This window comes from Lampetra planeri, chromosome 15 (assembly GCF_965212315.1).
Source record: "Lampetra planeri chromosome 15, kcLamPlan1.2.h2, whole genome shotgun sequence".
Classification (NCBI taxonomy): Eukaryota; Metazoa; Chordata; class Hyperoartia; order Petromyzontiformes; family Petromyzontidae; genus Lampetra; species Lampetra planeri.
The window spans coordinates 12,444,311-12,462,365 of NC_136121.1; the positions used below are offsets into that span (position 1 = coordinate 12,444,311).

At 51.6% G+C, this 18,055-nt stretch overlaps 1 protein-coding gene across 1 annotated transcript; it reads left to right on the plus strand.

The window, feature by feature from the left end:
- Positions 1 to 3,123: 3,123 nt before the first annotated feature.
- On the plus strand, positions 3,124 to 14,926 carry LOC144722738 (uncharacterized). The gene is made up of 2 exons (XM_078601097.1): positions 3,124 to 3,457; positions 11,061 to 14,926. The coding sequence occupies exons 1-2, from the start codon at positions 3,124 to 3,126 to the stop codon at positions 12,221 to 12,223; spliced, it is 1,497 nt and encodes a 498-aa protein (XP_078457223.1). The 3' UTR covers positions 12,224 to 14,926.
- Positions 14,927 to 18,055: the final 3,129 nt, after the last annotated feature.

Consider the following 18,055-nt stretch of genomic DNA (forward strand, 5'->3'; position numbering starts at 1 on the left):
GACGAGACCATGTGTGTCGATCGAAACCGGTCCAGAGGGTCGCTGTTGAAATGGTGCACCACTCCCAGAAGGCCGTGGCGCTTTGGGCCGATGGGATGTGCAAAAACATATTTTACTGGTAGGAACCTCCTGGTTCCACCAGCCCACAGGGGATTATTGTGTCCGTCCGTCCGTTGTGAATCCAAAAATGGGAAGGGTGGGGCTGGGTGGAGAGGGGAGGGTGGGGAGGGGCTGGGTGGGGGGTGGGAGGGGTGGGGCTGGGTGGGGCTGGGTGGGGAGGGGCTGGTCACCCCGTGGTGCCCTTATACAACTCAACGTTTAACCTACTCACGCCGGCTTGTGCCCGCCCTCACAGTCGGGCATATTTGCGGAATACACCACGCCACCGTTGACCCTGGCCATTGACCGAGCAACCCAACGTTCCTACCAGCTCCCTCCGCAGGAATGTGTTTTGTAAGTGGAGAGACGGATATATGAAGGGGACGAGAAAAACCTCCGTTTGGTATTTGTTGCAAAAGTGTACCCGGTCTTCCTCTGATTGAGTCCTCGCTCTCGCTCCGGCTTGCCACGCTCACATCAACTCCCCATTCACGCGAGAACCGATGCACCGCAGCACAACTCTTTATTGCCAAACACGGCAGAGGTGAGGGCGCGTGGGAGACTCGGCCACTCGACGTTCCCAGTCTCTGGCCCTACACGGGGCTCATATGGGATGGCTGGCGCATGGACGTCGCCTCCATGGCTAGATTCATCCTTGCCTCGACCTCGTCATCCTCGGCGATCGCTAACCTCCTCCTCCTCATCACTCCCCTGTCGCTCATACCATCGTTACTTTTCCACTGAACTTCATTCATTCGTTGATTCATCCAGTCGTGTCGAGGACTCGGTCCGCCAGACTCACTGGTTCGTCTCATCCACATCGTGTTCGACGGCCATACTGCAGTCACACACCACTTCTAAAACTAAATTATCAACTTTTTTTTTTACCAGGTAAGGCCCACTGAGCTATGCAGCTCTTTTTCAGAAGCGACCTGGGCACAAATTATACCTCAACAAAGTGGCTAATCACGTGGAAAGTTATAGCAGCCAAATACTTTAAACGCGTGATGTTGATTATACATGTGGAGGGAAAGACCCGGAGGACCCGGAGAAAAATCGAAGCGACCACGGCCAGAGAGACACGAAATTCCAAATATACAGCAGCAGCAGGCGTCAGGGTCAGGATTGAACCCACGACCTCCTGTATACCAGGCGAGGTAGTTAACATCTCGTCACCTGTTTCGCGTCTCTTCTCACACTTTGGAATTCCATCCCGTAGTCCCCCCCACCCCATCCCCGCGCCAAAGGTTTCTTGCAACTCTGCTCAATTCAATAAACGTATGGACTCTTCTCACACGTTATACATTCAAGTGTGATGTTGTTTGGTGGCCGCTTGTCGTTTGTGACATTTGCGGGGCCGTGCACAGCAACAGCGATTTAAACAAAACAACAACAACAACAAAACAACAACAACAACAACAAAACAACAACAACAAAACAAAACAACAACAACAAACCCACAAATGTCGCCCCATGTTCTCCACCAGAGCGCCCCGCGTGTCCTCCTCGCCTCTCCCCCCAGCGAGAGATTCTTAGCAGCAGGGAAGGGGGCACGGGGGAGGGAAGCTGTGGGCAGGGAGGGGGGCAGCGGGGGAGGAGGAGGATGGGGGTAGAGGGAGGGGGTGGGTGGGTGGGTGAGGGGGACCCCCAATTTGTCCCGTTCGCTGACCCTACAAGCCCGAGGATTGACAGTGTGTCGGAGCGGGCGGGGCTGCTGTGGGTTTAAAAAAAAAAGTGGGGGGGGGGGGTGAGGGGCGGAGGGAGGGTCCCAGGGCTGCATTTGGATGAGGAGGGGGTGGTCGAGAACCGGGATGAGAAGGAGGGTGGAGTGGTGGTGGTGGGTGGGGAGAATGTGTGACTGTGTGCGCGTGTGTGAGTGAGCGGTGGGTGTGTGTGTGTGGGTGCGTGCACGCAATGGCCTGGCTGGTTGGGTGGAAGGGCTCTGGTGGGTGGATTGACGGGGAGGCAGGGAGGGGGGAGTTATAATCGCATCTCTGGCTGCCAGGCGCTGTTCGCAGTGAACGGACACCGACTGCGCGTGACACGTGGTGGTGGTGGTGAGCGTGGTGGTGGTGGTGAGCGTGGTGGTGGTGAGCGTGGTGGTGGTGGTGAGCGTGGTGGTGGTGGTGAGGGTGGTGGTGGTGGTGGTGAGCGTGGTGGTGGTGGTGAGCGTGGTGGTGGTGGTGGTGAGCGTGGTGGTGGTGGTGAGGGTGGTGTTGGTGGTGGGCATGAGGAGGAGCACCGGGGGGTGAGCGCGTGGGAACTTTCGGATGAAGAAGCGACGCGGGGACTTTCATTATTCTTATTCTTCTATCTTCTCCAGATTACCGAGCGAGAACGATTACGCGCAACGCCTCTTTTACACTGCGCCAGCCACACGCGAGAGCATCTTTGTTTTTTTACGAATACCAAAACTAGGGTCGCCGAGAAACCGCAGAATCCCAGTGAGCACGGACCGAGAGGATTTCTTCCTCTCTGCTGCTCAAGTCGGAAGTTTAACTCGAGTAAAGTTTTAACTCGGCTGGGAGTTTGTGCCGGCGTTGGCAGGACGAGGAGGAGGAGAAGAGGAGGAGAGGAGGGGGAGGGTCGGCCGAGCCCCCAGGCAGGAGAGACACTTTTCCAGCGTTTGACTTTTGGAGACGCGCGCGGCACCGCGGGGAGCCTTGGAAGACGAACTGCGCTCGCGAACCGGGCAACAAACTTTGCGCCACATGACAGCAAACCGTCTCGGACTACTGCAGAGCCCTTCGGGAGGGGGACGACGTCAAGCCACGGGGCCCGAGGCGGTCCGCTCCAGGTAGGGGAGCCTTTAGGGGCGTTCTGGGACTTTTGCTCGCTTCGACCCCCCCCTCTCCCCTGCGTGGGGGTTCCATCTCTGCCTCCATGGTCCAGCGGAGTGAACCCTAATCCCGAGCGGAGGCGAGTCGACGATCACCGGCGACCCAACACAGCAGCAGGTCCCCGGCCCGTGTGCCCGCCGGCGGCTCACGCGGGAGAGTCGTAGGGAGGAGGAGGAGGGAGGAGATGGCGCAACATCGGACAGCCGGGCAACATCCGTTGTGGCGACTGCTGCCCTGCCTACTGCTGCTGCTCCTGTTGCAAGCGGCGCGTTGCGTGCGCGCCAGCGCAGAGTACTGCCACGGGTGGCTGGACCCAAGCGGGACCTGGCACGACGGCTTCCCGTGCCCCGAACGATTCGACACGGCCGAGGCGACCATCTGCTGCGGCTCGTGCTCGCTGCGCTACTGCTGCACGGCGCCAGAGGCGAGGCTGGACCAGGGGCAGTGCCGGAACGACCGCACGGAGCCGCCGGGGGGACAGGGCAAGGAGGGCGACGCGCCACCCGGAGCCTCTGCGCGTACGAGCCAGTGACACGCACGCGCACACACGCGCACACGCACACGCGCACACACACACACACACGCGCGCGCACGCACACACACGCGCACACACACACGCGCATGCACACACACACACACGCACACACACACGCGTACACACGTACACACACGCGCGCGCGCGCGCACACACGCGCACTCGCACACACACACACGCGCACACACACACACGCGCACACACACACACGCAAAGACAAAGACAAAGATCCCCCTGTACAGCCTCAACAAACTCTTGGGGCAAGTGGTGTTAGCGAGCAACAATTAAGGCCGACACGGCACAAGTGTGGGCGGGTGCCCAGCACCACGCCCGGCCGCCTTTGTATCCCCAGTGCCGATGTTTACGCACCACACCGGATACTCGTGTGAGGCTGGGTCGACCTAGGGCAGAAGCGGTTCAAATAATATCCACGGTTACTGGCCGTGAGCCGGAATCGAACTCGGGTTTACGGGTTCGCAGTGTGCTGACTGCTGGACCACAGATCCACACACACACAGAGTGTGCACGGAGCTTTGCATGCCTACACTCACGCAAGACTACGACCTTTAAACATACAACACCCGGGCAGGCAGCTCAGCACAGTTGCATGGATGCATCAATCAAGCCGGTGTCATCCATTCTCTGAACAGATGCACACACACACACAAGTCACTCGCCCTACTCCACGACACATCTTGGATAATCGTGACATCTCAAGTCCTAGGAACGACATTGAGCGAGTCCATTGTGCTTATGGTGTGGTTCTTTAACATAACCATTGCGCGGTTTAAACTTCCGGGAAAAGTACCCTAACTTCTACGCATGCCAAATCTCGATACAACCGAGTTGGAACGCGCTCGTGTGACTCGGGGATTAGTTTAATTCTCCCGATGCATTCTTGGGTTGTAACCGTGTAATCTCCGGCAATGACATCCGACGTTTCGCTCCACGTGCCGGAATCTTCTTCACAATGGTTCAGAATTTAAGTTAGTAAAAACAAAAGCTCTCCCTGGGCAGGTTGAATGGAAATGTCGGAATCCATGCCGAACAACACGCGCTTACCAATTGAAACCCCTCTACGCATTGGGGATTTAGTGATAAGGACCGGCGCTGTAATCGTGGCGAGTGAGAAGTTTGATCAACTGAAATTAACTTGGGATAGGATGCGGGGGGAGGTTATGGCTGGTGGAGTCGATGATGCCTTGTGAGCTTCACTGGAGCAGACGCCAAGTGAGTAATGAGACGAGTCTTGTACAGCCACAGTCCCTGCAAGGCTGGGTTTAAACTAGGGCTGAACGATTAATCGATTTCAAATCGAAATTTGAAACAATGCGATTAGCAAATCGCAAAGGCTGCGATTTTTGGCGATATGAAAAGTCCGATTACTTTCTTATTGGAATTGTTTAATTTTTTGTTATTATAACTTTATTTATTTAGCTTAACAATTGTTCTATGTTTGATTGTTCTATTTCAATTAATAATGACATGTTGGAAGCAATTAATATCTTTTAAGTTTTCATCCTTGCATTATAATATATAGAGCAGTTCATAGTTTGATTGTATCATGTAGTAATGCTCCATCACATGTTTTAAATCTATGTCACAGTGAATATTTAACTGAAGCTTTACTTTTAAAAAATGTAATCGCAAATCAAATCGCAATCGCAATATCTGTCATAAAAATCGCATGTTAGATATTTTCCCAAAATCGTTCAGCCCTAGTTTGAACCATGCCTCGCCACGTCTCGGAGCCGGCAAGGTGTAAGCGGAGTGGGGACGCGGGGGCAGAGTTTGACTCTGGACCGGTTCAGACATCACTCGCTACGGCCGATGTTCGCTGTGGCCAGGAATCTCCACAACTGCCCTCTAACCAATTGGGAGTTGTGGGGGTGGAGTGTCCGATGGTACAAAATACCCAGGCAGGTGCTTAGTTTTGGTGGAGCTGATTGTAAGACCCCACCTCTTAGTGGCAAGCTCCAGGTTCAGCAGCAGCGCCTCCCGGCCACGTAGTTTTACCCGGGCCCACTCACCATCATGAATGTCCTTAATGATCGTGAGAAGACGGTCAGGGACTCTGAAAGCACGAAGAAAAACCCAGAGCCCAGGCCTACTGATGGTATTGTAGGCCTTGACCAGGTCAATAAAGCAGAGAAGTAGGTCTTGTTGGAATTCCCTCTGCAGTAGCAGACGGAACAAACATGGCATCTGTGCAGGACCGCCCTTTCCTGAAACCACATTGGGGCTCTGCAAGCCTCTCCTCAGCGTGCCTGGCAAGGCGATGTTGAATAATCCTTGCCAGGACATTTCCTGGCACACTGAGGAGTGAGATGCCCCCGTAGTTGTTACAGTCTGTGCAGTCCCCCTTCTTAAAGAAGGGGGCCACCAGGGCATCCTTTCAATCCTGCGGAACCCATCCAGTGGTCCAGACTGTTATGATGTCATGTTGGGCAGTCTGTGCACAAACGTCACCCTCCCTCAGCATTTCACTTGGGAGATCATCTCTGCCCGGTGCCTTTCCTGGTCTCAGACTCCAGATCGCCTTCAGTACTTCCTCAACAGATGGCACCTCCACCAGCCACTCACAGGGGGTGACTTCTTCTTCCAATATTTGAAGCACCGCAGCCTCAGCAGGGACATCCCCACTTTGTCCCACGATGTTTTCCAGGCTCAGGGATTTCCCCTCCCCCAGGACTTCACAGATAATGTTCAGCAAATCTGCAAACCTGTTCTGGGGGGTCGGATATTGGATCACCGTTCTTTCCCCTAATGATGGTAATAGATGTGGTGCTGCAGGTAACTTTGTTGATAGAATTAAAGAGCGATGTGTGATTGCGGGGCATTGAGGCAGATTCCATCTCCTCATCAACCCACGACCACCACCCATCCTTGCAGTGCCTCACGACTCTCAAAACCTCCGAGCAAAGGCTAAAGTAAGCCTCATTCTCTGACGTGGGATGCTGTAGATGGTGAGAGTGGGCCTGTCGCTTTTTCTCAGCCAGCCTGAACACCTCCTCTGTCAGCGAGGGTCTCTGGGGAGGTCTGGACCATATACTCAAAGCAGCCATTGCAGCTGCATGAGCCAAATTCCTAAACCTCGCTCATTTCCCCTCGACATCAGGAGGAGTGGGGGACGATGCCAACCCCAGCTGGAAGTGATGATGAAATTCTCGCTTGCAACTTTCATCAGCTAGCTGAGACCATGCCACTATGGGTTTGAATGGGGTCCTGGGTGTACACCCACCACCGGAGTGGAAGAATGGCAGGTGCATCTTACAGATGACAAGTCGATGGTCAGTGGGCAGATCAGCTCCATGGCAGGTCCTGGTGTCAAGGACATGGACCCGCATCCGCTGTTCCATCACTATGTAGTCCAGCAGATGTTCGTGCTTGGACCCGGCATGCATCCATGATGTTGGGTGGATGCGCCAATGCCAGAACAACGTGTTGGTAATTACAAGTCCATGGGCTCCACAAAAATCTAGCAGCCTCCTGCCATTGTTATTGAGGTGATCTGGCCCATGTCTTCCAATTACTGCAGACCAGGTGCCAGCATCATGACTAACTCGGGCTTTGAAGTCACCCAACAAGATGACTATCCCGAGGGGCCACTTTAGCTAGCACCTGTGACAGGAGGTCATCGGCTTTGCCTGCATCCCTCCACGGATGTTCGTCTTTGGTAGGGGCATAAGTAACCACGGCCACCATTCCTCGCCTCTGATTGATGGGAAGGCAAGCCCAAAGTAGCCTGGGGCTTACAGCTTCCTACACCTCACCGCCACACTCCCACACCCCCTTCATTCTTTTGTTTAGAAGAAGAGCTACTCCCTGTTGTTTGGCAGTCTCCTGCCCCGAGTAGAGGACTGTCCACCTCTCATGGTGGCAGGAGCCAGAGCCGGTCCACCGGACCTCCTGGATACCAGAGATGTGGGCAGTACCAGTCCAGCTCCCGACAGAGGAGTGGCAGCCTCTCCTCCGCAGTGAGCATTCGAACATTCCACGTGGCCACCCATAGTGTTTTTTTTTGTTTCTGGAGTAGCCCTGAGGGTAAGCATTCAGTCTCCTGGCTCCGCCAAATGGGGTTTGACCCGGAGACGTCATAGACACCTGTCCCCCCGGGGCCTCCGGCACAAGCTTTATTAAATGTTTCAATCGTGGTTTGGTGGTAATTTATGCAAGGTGGAGGGGTTACCAGCCCCTCACACCCGTCCAGAGACCCCATTTGGCCACTGTGGTGTTTCTAAATGCCATGAAGGGAATGGCCAATCTAAATTGGCCCTCCCCCCATGGCACTGCCCACCACAGTGTTGCAGTCCGGCACCGACAAGGAGGTAGGGGGTTGTTTTTGCCGGACAACACACTACATACTTACTACTACACACACTACACACTTACTACACACAACTGCTTACACAAGCTGATCGTGAGACCGCACGCCAAAGCCAATCTCCACTGCCTGCCTGTGTCGCTTGTATGTATGTTTAACTTCTTTCCCACCGTACGTAGCCAACCGTGCTAATTGGAGGTGCGCTTCCTTCTTCACGCTCAAGCACTAGAGCAGCCGGCCACACGTGGCAACAACTTCCTATGCCGATAGGTAGTCATGATAAGAATATTTCGGATTTTTTTTTGTTTTTCTCAAAGGAGACGCATTCATGCAGTCAGCTAATTCGCGACACTTTCCATGCATCACGGATTCTGGGTCAACCTGAAACCCCTCCTTGTTGGGCATCACCACCCCGCCACCACTACCACCACAATTGCGTCCCTCTTCGTGCCTGGCCCTACACACGGTCAAGGCGTGTGCGTGTTTCGATGTCGCAGAACGAGCGTTCGAGTCGCCCCTCCTCAGTCGCCACTCAAGACAGATCCACCTTTTATTTTGAACCACGGTTACTTTTATGAATGCTATGGTTATAATTACGCTTGTTTGCTCAGGAAAGCCTCATCGAGTCTCATGACTCTGTTTTGCAGTCATTCTAGCGGTGTCATTTTTCAAATTTGGACCACGACTCTGGCACACAGCGGCCTACTCTTGCGCACGACGTCACGGGGTCTTTAGCGTGTACACGGTATATAGAACTTCTTTCGCACCTTACGTAGCCGACCGTGCTTAATCGGAGATGCGGGGGAACGACAACAAACCGAGCGCTGTGAAGCGGCAGATGGCACGCAGTGACCCCGAATGAGTTACCTGTCCAGTGACTCAAAACGCCTAGCGGCCAGCAACGAACAGCGAATATAAAGTGATCGTAGATGAGTGTTACTACGTGTTTTTTTTATTGAACAAAGTTACACACTCTTAAGAACTCGGGGACACTTAAGAAGGGCCATTTCCCTCAAACTGCGTCGAGAAAATATTTTTCCATTTTAGCGCAGTGTTATTGACTAATGTGAGGTGGTTGGTTTTTTTTCTTCTCTATAATAACTTGGCAATAGAGACTACGTGCCTTGTCGGTCTCTTACAGTTGTAATAGTAATATATATTATAATAAACTCGGGGGTGTTTTTGCTATTGCACAATTCGCATAAGGCCTCAAAGCGCTTTACATGAAGCTTAAGTTACGGAAAAAAAACCTGCAGTGACAAGAGATCAGCTTGAAGACGCAGTTAAAAAAAAGGTAACAGACTCAAGATTCCCTGACCGACCGAGGAAGGGAATTCCACACGATCGAGGCTTGTGGAATTCCCTTCGCAAAATCAACTGCTGGATTACGTTTGGGCATTATTCGCCACCTGAATGAGTCTGCCCCTGCTACAAGGTTGGGGTTGCAGGTGTTACCTTCCGTCAGCAGCTGTGACTCGAACAAAACTCAGGGCGCTAGAGGAGGCGAGGTGAGCGGCGGTGCGGTAACCCACTGCACCGCCGCTCTCACACGCACCCCCCGAAATTCCGCCGAAAAAAAAGTAATTGCGGTAAATCCGACTCCCGGCCGCCGACAAAACAAGAAGAGTGTGTGGAGCCTGGCTCCTGGCTCACGGTAATCCTCTTATCAACGAGTCCAATCAAATAAGCTCCATTTGTTAGTATTGCCGAGCCTAATCGAAAAAATGCGGGCTTTAAATCCTGACATGCATTTGCGGAGAGCGCTTCTTTTCTGTCTTCGCGTAATTAATTTGACGCGTTGGTGGTGGTGATGGTGGTGGTGATAGTGGTGGTGGTGTGTGTGATTGCAGTGGGGGTAGGGCCTTAAGTGAAAGCACGTGTCGCCTCCTGAGCAAACCTTTGCTTGGTGGGCTTGGAGTAATTTATGTATCATTCATTTCTAAACCACTCATTGATGACGCCCTATGTATGTACGAACTTCTTTTGCACCGTACGTAGCCAACCGTGCTGAATTGGAGGTGCGGGGAAGGATATTAATCTAAACACAAAAAAGCAGTTCTAAATAAATGAGTTTTCAATCTAGATTTAAAAGGGCATAACTCCGGTGGCTTCCTATGAACAGCACACCCAGAATGTGCTATGCATTACAGCCTGCGGAAAACAGGTTGCTGTTGTGCAATTATCAGGTTGCTGTTGCTGTTGTTGTTGTGGGCTGCTCCGGGGCTTACACAACGCGCGTAGCAGATGACAGTGCAGCAAAATCCATTGTTGTACTGCACTATGCTTCCACATGTATGCTCCCCGCCTCAAACCCCCGCACTGGCGAGCGTGGTGAAGTATGGCCAACTAGTTTAACACGTTTGCGACCAATATTATCCAAAAGAGGTTTTTTTGGGGGTTAGAGCGTGTAAATATATAAATGTGTCGTTAAAACCCACCACCTCCCGACACAGCCAACTAGTAAGGGTTGTCACGTAAACAGAACGTGCCAATTCGTCACTAGTACAGCAACACCGGTGTGTTGGAGAGCCAAGCCACAACATTGTGGCCAAATAACCTCCACAACCCTTGAGGCGTGGGGAGGCCATCATCCAGCAGTGGATTGACAAAGAGGTGCATCTGTACATATGCAACTAGTGAGGCAAATGTGAATATGTTATTTGAAAAAAATAAAAATGCTCATTGTATCCACATATATATACCCCATCCTGCGTTCGAATTCACCAAACACGATGAAAATGAATTTAACACGTAGGAGGCTTTCGCGAGCAATATCCATAAGAGTTTTTTTTGGGTAAGATTATATATTTACGCGCTCTAACCCAAAAACAACCTCTATTACGGATGATGAAAATCATTCCACATTAACAAATATTGAACCCCACTCGTAAACTTTGTCGCAAATGAATTCACGACTTGGTGAACAGCTGATTTCCAGCGTGACCTCACAACCCCAAGGGGGATGCACGGGCGAGGCCCTCCATCCCATGAGCAGTGGGCTACTGCTCATGGAATGGGTTGCGGACCCCTGGTTGAGCCACTGCCACTGCCAGTGGCTCAACCAGGGCTCGGCAACCTGCGTCTCTGGAGCCGCACGTGCCTCTTTAAGGACCGCTTCATGCTGTCATTTATTAAGGACCCACCATCTCGTATTCACACGCATTGAGGCTCTTCAAATATTGAGCTTTTTTACCGAATTAGAAAAAAAGGTCAACTCCAATCTCCTCCTCCCGCCTCCCGCCTCCCGCCTCTGTCTCCACAGTGCCCATCTACGTGCCTTTCCTCATCGTCGGAGCCATCTTCGTGGCGTTCATCCTCGTGGGCTCCCTCATCGCCGTGTGCTGCTGCCGCTGCTTGCGCCCCAAGCGCCAGGCGGCGCAGAGCCGCCAGGCCGCCCAGTCGCGCCTCCTCGAGACGCTGCCCATGATACCCGGGGCAGCTCCGGGCTCCGTGGCCGGGGCAGCCGGCCACGGCGCCGGAGCTGGTTTTGCGAGAGCCCCCTCTCGCCAATCCAGCAGCGCCACCAGTTCCACGTCCAACGGCGCCCCCAACGCGCCCGGGATGACCGCCAACGCGCCCGCGGCGTCCTACAAGGCTCAAGGAGGCGGGCAGATGCCCGGGCAGCAGCAGCAGCATCATCAGCTGAACTTCAAGATGCCGGTCGGGCCAGGCAGAGCGCAAACCGGGGGACACATCGCCCCTGGTGGTGCCGCGATGATGCTCAAGGCTCCCGCTCTGTGCGCCTCCTCTGCGCAAGTGGCCGGGCGAGCCGGCCCCGTGGACACGGTGAACACTTACTACAGCTACCCCTACGGGTACCCGTTCCACGCGGCGCACCATCACCACCACCAGCAGCAGCAACAGCAGCAGCAGCAGCAGCAATTTCACCATCACCAGCAGCAGCAGCAGCAAGCGGCAGCGGCCGCGGGATTGTTCATGCGGCCCCAGCAGTACGTGATCTACTCGGTGCAGGGCGAGTACGGCCAGGCGCACGCGCAGGCGCACGCGCAGGCGCACGCGCAGGCGCAAGCTCAAGCTCAGGCGCAAGCTCAGGCGCAGGCGTACGCCATGCACGGGCACGCGCCGCACGGACACGCGCACTCTGCGAGCGAGGCCGGGGTCCGGCCCGCTCTGGGAGCTCCGGCGCCGGGCGACGCAGCGCGGGCAGCGGCCCAGCAGCAGCAGCAGCAGCAGCTCGCGGCCACCGCAGCGGCGGCGGCGGCGACCCAGGCTCCGGCGCCGGGGACCGTTCCCGCGGCCGGAGAAGCCGTGCAGGGCCCCGGGGGGACGGCCAACGGCTCCGCGCCAGAGGCCAATGGCCTGGGTCAAGCAGCGACGGCGGCGGCGGGCTCGGCGCCCCCGCGGCACAGCGGAGCGCCGAGCCAGGAAGAGGGCGGCGTGGCCCCGGCTCACATGTGCGTCTGAAGCGCGTGCGAGCGCACGTCCCCGCGGATGGCGGTGGGAGTCGTGGGGGGAAGACGGAGATTGACGACGCGGGTCTTCGACAGTCGCCGAGGTGAAGAGAATGAACGCCCAACCGGACGAGGGACACGCCTCCCCAAGTGTGCTTCTGGCCCGCGAAGTGAACGTTGCCAGACTCCACGCCCGAAACGTGTGATTTGCGCAAGTCGCTCTGTCGTTTCATCGTCATCATCATCAGCAGCAGCAGCCATGGGCAATCCACTGCTGGATTATGGCCTCCCTACGTGGTCACCTCCTGTCACGATCCTGAGATGTAATTATAATGATAGTAATCCAGCTATAGTACCTGGCCGCACACGCGTTGATTCCTCCGTCCCATCATCTCCCGGTGAGATGCAGCTCTTAATTTCATGTCCAGTGTTTTTTTTGCGCATTCGCATCACGGGTTCAGAAGCGTGCCACGTGCACAGCATCGGAACGAGGTGATGTGGTCCATTGATGACGAGTCACGGGTGTGTGCGTGTTTATTTTGTTCATGCGTGCCTCATCAGGTTCAAGTGAATTCTCACCATATCTAAAGGTGTGCGCCCACGCTCGGTCAATGGCTTGGATTCTGTCTGGATTTGTACCTGTAGGATTGTGTCGTTAAATCCGGGTCCACGTCTCTATCCGTGCTTCATCGGTTCCACGAGGAATTGAAGCGGAAGTTTAAATTGGCACACCAATTTCATGAATTCGGCAGTTTAGTGTTCTCTAAAAATGTTAGATTTCAGCAGCAACATTGTTACTGCTTCCTTCTCGAGTACTCCGTTTTCACCGTCACTCTATGTGCATGTTATAAATTATAAGTCGGCGTACGTTTGCTGAACTTTATTACGAACGTAGTAAATATCTGCACGCCGGCTTTTTTTTTTAAACCACAAAAAGCGAGCGAGCGAGCGAGCGTGAGAGAAGATGTCTCTATTAAACCAAGCGAGTTGGGTCTGTCGGGCGACCACCAATCCGCGATAATTAAGCCGCATTAATACTCGCCGCGAGTGTTGGTGCGGCTGGAGGCTGATATATTGCCATTTATTTTGTACTAAGTACATATATTACTGTACAGTCGTTTCGTGCGTGCGGGAGCAATTGTCTATTCTCGCCAACATTAAAATCAGCTTACGCAGCACCAGCAACAACCATTCCTTACAATTAAGATTATACAATTATACAGACGCGGTGCGGAGGGGAGGGGAGATTATAATGACAAGATCTTGCGCTCTTGTGTGGTTTTTTAAATAATAATTTAAAAAAAGCGGTCTCGTTTTGTCATTAGGCAATGCCTAATGTACACCGGGGGCACAAGGTGACATCAGTTTTATTTATATATATTTTAAAACGTTCACTGTGTAATGCCCCTGCAATTCTGCATCGCCTTTACCCGCTGCTACGCGCACACACACAGAGAATAGTTAATTGTGTTCACGTGCAGGGCCCCTGCATACTCATTAAACCGCTTGGGATTTACTCTTGAATAGCAAATGTAGAATTTAATGATATTTAAAGGCCTCTTCTGCCCCATTACAATGGCCCGTTATTGTTCACGTGAGTCTCTTAATAGTTTATAAATAGCGCTTACGTAATTGTGGCTGTCTCTAGCCCCTGACACTCGTGACTTGTTTTAGCCATTACCGATAAAGATGTGTTTTTTTTTAAGAAACCCACAGAATTGTTTATCATAAATTAAGTGCTTATATGCTGTGCGCTGCGGGGCTTCATTTAAATCGGAGGTGTCTGGGGCTGAGCTCAGGAAAAAACACATTCACTCCGCACTCGATATCACCGTTTGGGAGGTGCTGGAAAAATATTCCAAGAGAAATGAGGCCTTGGCCATGTGTATGGGGAATGGAAAAAAGGAGTGAGGGCCATGTTTTGAAAATGAGACGCCAGAAAAGTGTGCAAAAATGATCCAACATTACGTTTACTGTGGCCCCAGTGTACTGCCCATATTGCCAACCGAGGGCCTCCGCATGTGGTTACAAGTCGTGGTTGGTTTATTTGACCATACTTCACCACGCTGGTCCAGTGCGAGTTAGTGGTCGCACATCCAAACGCGCTCGGCTCAACTCTGCTTAGCGGTGCCCACGATCCAACGACATTGGGAGCGCAATTCAGGTGATTTGGAGCGGCTTATTGTCATGAAAATGCGTTGTTTTTTAAAATAAAAATCCATGAAATCGGTCAGTGTTGCTATAAACTAATGAACGCCACTAGCACGGTGCAATGTGCAACAACCTCGAGATACGGCAATCCAGAGCAGTACTTTGTTAAATTAACTGTACATTGGTAACACACAAACCATGGACATATTAAACATTTGGGTGTGCATAAAGACGTGTAGCCTTTACAGTCTGTGGGGGCAAGTGCTGTTAGCGAGCGAATAGATCAATCTTTCTATTCGCTCCGGGCCGCCTTACACACACACACCTACCTTACACACACACATACGCCTTATTCACACACACACACGCCGGTTAATGCTGTGCTAAGGGCTGTGACGAGTCACCTGTGCTTCAGAGCCGATGCTACGTTTGTGTCTGCACTACGATATTGTAAAAAGCTTTCGTAATTATTAATACGGTGCCAATGTTTCTGAACTGAAATCGTCATTACTTGTTACTGTACAACAACCATGTTTTTACAAAATAAACAGGGCTAAAATCTGCACTTCTCATTTCGTGTTTTGCCAAAACGTTATTTCTCAGGATAGTTTTTTTTAATAGAGATACATTAACATTTTTGCACCCACCACGCTACGTCTTACTTTGCTTACCAATTGACTTTAAATACAAATTAATTTCTTCCCCGCTGCACTCACCCGATGAGTGTTAAACAAGTTCCAGGTGATACGCTAAGCAATTAACACTTCGTTAATAGATCCGATTCAAATTAAGATCTCGCTGTGCGCGCGCGTGTTCCACGCGATTGCTTTGCGTGTCACGTGCGACGTGTTTAACAATCATCAGGTGCGTGAAGCGTGACAACGACTTAATTTGTATTGCGACGGGGAGTAAATTGGTCAACGCGGAGAGACAGGGCAGCTCAGTGGGTCGCGCCGACTCGAGTTTTAGAAAGTCTTAACGCGTGCGATTAAGATGCATCTTAGAAAGGTTCCGTCTGTTCAAACTTCAAATCTTTCCGGATTATTATTAGTAGGATCTTCTTGACAGGTCTCGAGGAAGCAGCGAGGTATTTTTGGGTTCAGAAAAAACGAATTACATTAAACATACACCACGGTTTTTATATCCCGAACATCCTGTACCCCACCCCATTACACATTTCAACTTATGTGACCCAGATGTTCTTGTATATAATACCAAACATAACACATGGGGGGGGGGGGTGAGCATATCCAAATGCATGATTTTTTTCACACCGTCTGCAGCCGCAGTAGCCTTCATTCTATTAAATCGCTTGTCAAAAACACATCATGTCTATACCATGGGTGGGAAAACCCCGATTTTTCCAGCGGCAGGCATCGAGTTTTTTCTTTAATACAATTAAGCCCGATTTCGGGGAATTAAAGCCCGGTTAAATGAATACGAAACTCTGATCCAAGGCTTAGGCTGCTTCCTCGTCGGTGCTGCTATCGTACTCGGGGCCGTCGGACACGGGGTAGTCGTAGAATGCGGCGGGCAGGTTGGTCGTGATGAACACGAGGAGCTTCTCCACAATCGTGGGCGCCAGTGAGTTCCTTAGCTTGGAATGAAGCCCATCGTTGAGAAATTGGCGAAGTGCGGTTCTGCAATTAGAACCAATTACACCAGATTTCTCCCAATCTCAGATGAAAAGACAATTAAACCCGATTGTAAAAAACCCGACTGTGCCACCCTTGGTCTATACTCTTTGGTTCTTTCGGTAAAGTCACGTAGGTATAAAATAAATTAAGGTGGGGAAGCACCCGATGACAGATGCTTGTGTTACGCCTGAAACGCCGTGATTTATTTTATTTTCTACCTACGTGACTTTACCGAAAGAACCAACGAGTATAGATTTCTGCAGTCACGAAAGCTTCAAATCAACATCATGTCTACTATACGTTTCTTGTTCAAACCCACCCAGAGTAACATGCAAATCTTTACGTTTTGCACCGGCGGGCAAACAACAACAAAAACCTATCCAGCGGCGTCGACACTTTAATTTTGAAAGTTGTTCTTTAATAAGACGACAACAATAAACAGCAAAACAAAAAACACAAATATACAGGAAACCCCTTGCAAACGGGCTCAAGAGATGAGCGCTGGCCATGCAACCGCCGTGACGCGCTTCAATAAATAGGAGTTGTGTGGAAGGTGAGGGGGGGGGTTCCTTGTGATGTGGAGCAAGCACCGGCCATTTACTCGCACACACCCATGCCCGAGAGAGGCGCACACACGGACGACGACGACGAGACGACGAGGAGGAGACGCCGCCGCGAGATTGGGCACGAGAGAGCCATTCCGAGCATCATGCGGCACCTTCGGTAGACGCGCCGCCGACGCACAGCGGCGCGAACGAGCGGCTCAAGGCGCGGGCGACGACGGCCGACGGACAGAGGCATGCGTGCCAACTTGTAACGCGAACAGAGGACCCCCGTGGTCTTCCTGCGGATCTGAAAAAGCTGGGAGTTATAAGCCAGTGGATCGACTTCCGTTGGTGCGGCGCAGCACGGCGCATTCACGGTCGCACCTCCGCTTTGTGCCGTGCACTTTATAACTCAGTAGTTAACGGATTTGTTCGAACGTTTACTTCGTTTTGTCCACGTAAAGGAAGAGAAACACACAACTTGGTCATTTAAGACAAACTAGACCTTTGGAAATGCAAAAGTGATATTTTGCGTTTTTTTATATTCCCAAAGGACTCAGAAGAACATTCACAATACTGCAAACAACATTTTAGTCACAAGCCCACAGAATGCAGTGAGAATTGTAAAGTTTTTTTCATTAAGTAACTTAAACATATGCAAATATTTATAGAGAAAAAAAACGTAGTGAAAATCCATTTGTCTGCAATAACCTTGTTCACATGCACATTTTGACGTTACATTGCAGCGTCTACGTTTTCCATTTGACCTGCCAGGATACTTTTGTTTGACTCTATGAGCCACAGGCATTTTACTGCACATCACGAAGACTGAAACGAATCAAACTTTAGTACGAGAAATCTACAGTGAACTTGACAAACAAAAAGCATACACAACACAAATGTGAACACAAACTCACAAGAGCACGCACGCACGCAAGCACCACCTACTCTCCTCGGGACAATTATCTGTACTCAAACTACATCACATTTCTGTTTTGACTTGTTTGGTCGTGTGGTTACGGTGAATGAACGGAGAGCATGGACAGAGGGCAGATGCTTCTAAAATGAGGCTGTTTAAGAAACACTCGCGCTCTGTAGAGTTTCTGGTTTTGGTCAAGAGGCACTTTCTTTCATTTAAACTTTCACAAAACGGTAGAGAGCTTCTCTCTGTGCTGACCATCAGGATTTTGCTTTGATTTCAAAAGCAATTTAGGAAAATCTCAACAACAGCAAAAGTGCTTGCCGACAAAAAAAAAGCACTCTTGTTATGTTATGAAAATATCACTGCAGGGCCTCGTTCATAAATACAATCGTCGTGTACCACCAAAACACACACACGTTAGTTTTGTATAAAGACCAAATTCATGGGGTTGGTGGTATGCAAGGGTGGGTGGGTAGCAGAGGGGGGGGGGTGTAGTGGTTTTTAGTTTTAGGGGCACAGTGGAAGGAGAGTTTTGTTCCTTTTCATTTACTTCCACACCCCCAACCCCCCCCCCCCCCCCCCAGAAAAAA